The sequence below is a fragment of the Narcine bancroftii genome, unplaced genomic scaffold (assembly GCF_036971445.1).
Source record: "Narcine bancroftii isolate sNarBan1 unplaced genomic scaffold, sNarBan1.hap1 Scaffold_167, whole genome shotgun sequence".
Lineage (NCBI taxonomy): Eukaryota > Metazoa > Chordata > Chondrichthyes > Torpediniformes > Narcinidae > Narcine > Narcine bancroftii.
In genome coordinates, this window is record NW_027211902.1 from 458,780 (window position 1) to 465,638 (window position 6,859).

The window sequence follows — 6,859 nt, forward strand, 5'->3', positions numbered from 1 at the left end:
TTTATCTGGAGTTGAAATGGCATCTTGTGTTGCCTGATGTGGAATCACAGTTTGCTGGTTAGCATTGTAGTTTCTGGAGGCTGTCATTTCATTTTTAAACTGTGTCCTGGTTTTAAATGACAATACAGGCTACTACTCTTCTTCTATCCATATCTTTTAAATATCCTCACTGTCTCAGTGGACACCCCCTCTGCAATTTCCTCCCTTTCTATAGCTGGGATACTATCCCTGACCAGTAACATTATTCGCCCCCCACCCCACTACCCCTCATTCTATTCCTTTTAAACCCAAACCCTAGGACCTGCATCAGCAAATCCTGCCCTTCCTCCAACCAAGACTCTGTAACAGTCACAACATCATAGTTGTACATACTGATCCATGCTCAAAGTTCATCCCCTTTATTCCTTGCATTGAAATAGACATTTCAAACCCTCTGACTGACTCCATCTGTTTTTTTCCTCTGCCTGTCTTTTTTTTTGACAAACTCAGAACATGTCCCCTCATGCTTTTGAACTTCTGCTCTCATATTGTGGTTCCCGTCCCCCTGCCAAACTGCCATCTGGTATCCAAGGAAAGCATCCTGACTGGTCCCCATCTGTTTCCAACAGGTGTCAATCACACCGGAGCCCAAGAAGAGTGTAATCACCTGCCTGAATGACTATCGACCAGTTGCACTTGCATTAACAGTGAAGAAGTGTTTGGAAAGGCTCCTGTCTGAGTGGTGATGTGGATCCATTCCAGTTCGCCTCTCATAATAACAGCAGATGTTGTCTTACTGGCCCTACACCAATCCCTGGAGCACCTGAACAGTAAAGATGCTCTTTATCAACTACAGCTCGGCATTTAACACCATCATCCCCTCCAAACTGACCAGCAAACTCCAAGACCTGGGAGTTAACACCTCCAGACCACAATCAGTGAAGGTTGGTAAGAATATCCCCTCCACGATCTCCATCAGTACCAGAGCACCACAGGGCTGTGTTCTTAGCCCCCACTCTACTCACTTTACACCCACGACTGTGTGGCTCGGTACATCAACAATATCCCCTCCAAATTTGCTGACGATACTACGGACGTGGGTTGTATAAAGGAAGGGGATGAGTCCACATGCAGGAGGGAGTTTGAAAACCGAGCTGAATGGTGCATCAACAACAACCTCGCACTCAATGTCACCAAAACCAAGGAGTTGATTGTTGAGTTCAGGAATGGAAAGCCAGAGGTTTAAAATCCAGTGATGATTGGGGGATCAGGGGTGGAGAGGGTGAGCGAATTTAGGTTCTTGGGAGTCACCATCTCAAAAATTCTTCCTGGACCCAACACCAATGTCCTCGTGAAGAAAGCATGTCAGCGCCTCTAATTCCTCAGGGGTTTGTGGAGGTTTGGGATGACACCAGAAACCCTGGCAAATTTTGACAGAGATGTGGTGGAAAGTGTGCTGACTGGCTGCATCATGGTCTGGTATGGGGACACCAATACCCCTGAGAATAAAGCCCTCCAAAAGGTCGTGGACACAGCCCAGGACATCACAGACAAAACTCTCCCCACTATTGAGTTTATCGACAGGGAATGGTGCTGTCAGAAAACATCAGCAATCACCAAAGATCCACACTCTCTCTTTCTCTTCTCACTGCTGCCATCAGGAAAGAATTCTCGGTGCCTCAAGACTCAGACCCCCAGGTTCAGGAACAGCTGCTCTCCCTCCACCTTCAGACTCCTCAACAACAAACTCAATCAGGAACTCATTTCAGGACCCTTGCAGCACTTTATTGATTTTCTTTGTTTTCAATTCTTTTATCTTTCCAGGTTTCCACTGAACCGTTTATTTTTGCACGACCCATTCGTGGTAATTCGGCCGTGTCCACAGAAAAAAGGGAATCTCAGGGTTGGATGTGATGTCGAGTATGTTCTCTGCCAATCAATGGGAAATCTCCAAATCTTCAATCTTGGTGCAAACCAACCATTACTGTCCAAGCTGCAGATTGCAAGGGCTGTAAAGTGCTGCCACCGCCTGTTCACACTGAGTACTGCATGCATGAAGCAAGGGAGAGAGAGAGATCTAGGTATAATACCACCACCTGGTGTCCGGACTCGCGAACTACAGGGTACATGATTTTTATTTTTCATGGGAGTGTTGGAGAATGAGAGGAGACTTGATTAAGGTTAACAAAATAGAGCAAGATGGATAATATGGAGCTCCAATGCACAGGGAGGTCTCACCTGTGAAGGAGCAAGTGTGAGATCTCCCAGTTCATTCTTGCTCGGGCAGTGGTGGCCAATTGCAAGACAGCTCCAATTAGGGGAAGAGAATATGCTGTTTCAGGTCATGGGTTTGAAACGGTTTCCCCAGTTGTGCCATTCAGACTCAAGAGAGCAGATACTTGCAGACAGGTAGGAAACCTAGTTTTATTGTGGAGAATTGCTTGTTTTTTGGGGTGAAGGTTGTTTGTGGTCTGAGATTCTTAAATACTTTACAATGGAAGCAGCAATTTTCCTTGTGCCTGATTGCTACATAGCAGTTAAAATGTCTCAAATCTATCCCTCAGCCAGTACTTTTGGTCATTGATTTGGAGTGATGGCTTGGCAATATTTATAGCATGGTGAGTCCAAAGCTCTCAAAGTGACAATGTGGAAGGAGTTTGTCTGTTCTTTGTGTTTTCTGCCACCCTTGAGAACTTAAAAAGTGTCCGTGAATTGTGGTATTGGTGAGACACAAGCTTGTTTTGCCCTCTTTTTGTTCTGTATGTCTATAAAGTTTCAGTTTAGGGATAAAATGTCCAGATACTGTTCTGTTCAAAAGTCTAGTAACCAAATCTGATTCTCCCGAGTTCTTGTCATGGATATGTATCATGAAGCCTGTTTTGCAGCAGTCGTGTTGCATTAGAGGTGCACATACAATTTTCAAAAATAATGAGTTTGAAACCAGAAAAAGATCAGGTCGTGCCCAAAGGTTCATCTGTGCTGTTGAATTGAATTGATGGCCCCAGGACCAGAATGTGCACTTCCACCCCATGGCCTTGAGCTTCCCAAATCGCCAATGAACTTACGGCCCCCTTGAGCTGTGGAGTGTGGGAGGAAATCCACACAGACACCGAGAGGATGTAGAAACTTCTTGCAGTCAGTGCTGATTTGATCCTGGGGTGACTCGTGCTGGAGAGGTGGGACTACTGTCCTGCCTTCACCTTGTGATGGCTGATTTTTGTCTGTTGGTGGATGGAGGTCTGACATGATATTCCCTTGGCCTTGAGGGAAAGAAGAGTAGAAATTGCAAGGGCTCTGACAGAAATATTTAAAACCTGTTTATCCACGGGTGAGGTGCCAGAGGAATGGATGTAATCTAATGTTCCTTTGTTTAAAAACGGCTTCAAAAGCCAACCAGGTGAGCCTGACAGTGATAGGTTAATTATTGGAGGGTAATCAGAGAGTACCTCGAATAGTATCTGTTCAAATAGCAGGCCTTAATCAACCATAGCATAGAATACTGGAGTCGGGCAGTGAGGTTGAGACTAGACAAGGTATTGGTGAGGCCCTGTTGAGAGTACTGTGTGCAGTTCTGGTCACCAGATGAGAGGAAAGCTATCAACAAAGTCGAGAGGGTGCAGAGAAGATTTACGTCAATGTTACCTGGATATCAGCAACTAGATTACAAAGAAAGATTGAGCAAATGATGTCTTTATTCTTTGGATTGTAGATGGTTGAGAGGGGATTTGATTGAGGTCTTTAAAATTACTAGGAGGATAGAACGAATTGATGTGGAGAGACTTTTTTCATTGCGGGGAGCAGAGATTGAAACAGGAGGTATTGAGTTAAGAGGCAAAAGTTTGGAAGTAACATGAGGGGGATCTTCTTGACTCAGAGTGGTGGTTCAGTGGAGTGAGCTTCCGGGAGAAATAGTGGCGGCTGGGTCCATTTTGTCATTTCAGGGAAAATTGGAGGGGAGGGGAATGCAGAGAGGTGGTACGAGAGGAGAGTATTTAGTTCAGTGCAGACAAGAAGGGCCAAATGACCTGTTTCTGTGCTGTAATTGTTATAGGGGTAAAATGTGTGGCAGTAACTTGGAAGTCCGATGCGTATTTGGGAATGGGTCGATGGCCACACTGAAATAGCCCGTTGTATCCCACTTGAAATAATTACATCGAATTCACGGAACAAATTTGAATTTCTCTTTTGAAGATTTGGGATGTGTATTTACTAATTGTAGGAATTAAGTTTTAATCACCCAACACGAACTTTCTGACTCCTATTAACCAAGAAAAGCAAGATTTTATTTGAGAGTTTTGCTCAATTTTTATAAATACTATCTAGATGTTTTCTCTCTTTATTGTTTTCTATTGGGCAGCTGTGGGAGGGGTTACTTTTTAAATCACTATGCATTAATTTTATCTTATTTTCAAAGAAGAAATTTAAGTTTTTTAATGCATATGTTAAATTAAATGTAAAAATGTTACAAATAAGATAAATGAAGAATTGTTTCAGGAACTGGCAATCTTCCACGAGTGCCATTAACTCCAGGCAGCAGGAATATGTGAACGAAACACAAAACTGGCCAGAACAACTGAGGAAACACGGCTAAAAGTGCCCAAAAAGGTGCTGATGCCATCTTGATTTTAACGTAGGTGACACCGAGGAATGCGTTGGGGCAGAGATGGTCTATGGACAGCCAATACGGACGCCTTGGGGAACAAAGCCTGCACCATCAGTAGGGATGGACAATGGTGGGTAATGAATAAGCACATATTAGAGACACTGAGAGAGAGACACACACATACCCAGACAGACACACACACACAGACACAGAGAGACAGATACACACACACACGGACACACATGCACACAGAGAGACACACACAGAAACACACACAGACAGAGAGAGAGACACTGACAGCGAGACAGAGAGACAGACAGACACACACAGACAGAGACACACACAGACAGATAGACACACACAGACGGAGAGAGACACACACAGACGGAGAGAGAGACACTGACAGAGAGACAGACAGACACACACAGACAGAGACACAGACAGACAGATAGACACACATAGACGGAGAGAGACACACACAGACGGAGAGAGAGAGACACACACACAGAGACAGAGAGACACACATAGAGACAGAGAGATACACACACGACAGAGAGACAGACACACACACAGACAGAGACAGACACACAGAGAGACACACAGAGAGACAGAGACACACACAGACACAGAGACACGCAGATACAGAGACACACACAGATACACAGACAGAGAGAGAGACACACACACATACAGACACAGAGACACTCATTTAGACAGAGGGAGAGAGACACACAGACAGTGACACACACAGAGACACAGAGAGAGACACACACACAAACAGACAGAGAGACACCGAGAGAGACACACACATACCCAGACAGACAGACACACACACAGACACAGAGAGACAGATACACAGACACACACACACAGAAACACACACAGACAGAGACAGAGAGAGAGACACTGACAGCGAGAGAGACAGAGAGACACACACAGACAGACACACACAGACAGACACACACAGACAGACACACACAGACAGACACACACAGACAGAGAGACACAGACAGAGAGAGACACAGAAAGAGAGAGAGACACAGACAGAGAGAGAGACACAGACAGAGAGACACACAGACAGAGAGACACACAGACAGAGAGACACACAGACAGAGAGACACACAGACAGAGAGACACACAGACAGAGAGAGTCACACACAGTCGTAGTGACACACACACACACACAGACAGAGAGAGAGAGACCCCTTGGTTGTGCCCTTCACCTTCGCACTTAACTCCCTCGTCTCTCCTGGCAGGATCTCATCACCTTTCCTACCCTTGGACCATGACATCTGTCTGCTCATCCTCCTTCCTGAGAATGGTGTGAACTCTACCTAGAAACACCACAGCAAAGAAAAGAGACCCTTCAGCCCTTCTCGTCCATGGTGAAATATCATTCTGCCAGTCTCGTCGACCTGCACCCAGTCCCTAACCCTCCTGACTCCCCACATCCATGGATCTCTGCAATTGATTCTTAAAACGTAAGAGTTTGAATGTTAAATGGTACACCATTGAGGAGTGTTGTCAAACAAAGGGATTGAGGAACTGTGGTACAGAACTGCCCGAAAGTGGAGTCCCATGTGGAGATGGGGGGGGGGTGGTGGGGGGAGTGAAGAAAGCTTCTGGTATTTTGGCCTTCAGAAATGAGAGGATTGAGTGCAGGAGGTGGGAGGCCACGAGGAAGTTGGACGAGGCATGGGTGAGGCCAACTTGGGAACATTGTGTGCCGTTTGGGTGGCTGGAGGAGAGGAAGGATAGGAATGAGACAGCGCGTCGTGGAGAGGGACAAGAAGGTGTTCTGGCTTTCGGGGTTTGAGTTCCAGGGGAAGGTTGGACAGGCTGGGACTTTATTCCCTGGAGCGTAGAAGATTGAGGAAGATTTGAAAATTGTGAGGGGGGACGGATCGTGTCCATGGGGACAGGCTGTTTCCAAGGAGAGTGAGAGAGATTCAAAGAGGAGGACATGGATTGAGATTGAAGGGGGATTTTCTTCCCTCAGAGGGGGGTGGGAGCGTGGAATGAGTTTTGGGCCAAGGTGGTGGAGGTGGGATGGACTGGAATCTTGGGGGGGAATGTGGGGCAGGTCCTGGTGTGGAAATGTGCAGCCTGAAGGGGAGATGGACTGGAGGCCCGAGGCAGCTCTCGGCCCCTTCCCCAGTGGGACTGGGCTGGCAAGAGATCCCGTGGAGGGGTGGCTCAAGCTCTCGCGAGAGCGACCCCTGGGGGCCGCCATGTTGTTGATCTTTCCCGCCTTTGGAGCAGTTGGTCTCGAGCGGG

The 6,859-nt window shown here is 46.5% G+C and overlaps 1 protein-coding gene across 1 annotated transcript; it reads left to right on the top strand.

Moving 5' to 3' along the window:
* Positions 1–299: 299 nt before the first annotated feature.
* LOC138750569 (uncharacterized) lies at positions 300–5,073 on the top strand. Its single transcript, XM_069912677.1, has 2 exons — positions 300–2,102; positions 4,614–5,073. Exons 1-2 carry the CDS (start codon positions 1,385–1,387, stop codon positions 4,718–4,720), a joined length of 825 nt encoding a protein of 274 aa, XP_069768778.1. The 5' UTR covers positions 300–1,384; the 3' UTR covers positions 4,721–5,073.
* Positions 5,074–6,859: the final 1,786 nt, after the last annotated feature.

Excerpts from the sequence above, each read along its gene's own strand:
- LOC138750569 (XM_069912677.1), top strand. The coding sequence starts at position 1,385 with ATGACACCAGAAACCCTGGCAAATTTTGACAGAGATGTGGTGGAAAGT. Across the intron at positions 2,103-4,613 it reads CCGGACTCGCGAACTACAGG|GTGACACCGAGGAATGCGTT; the intron begins GTACATGATTTT and ends ATTTTAACGTAG.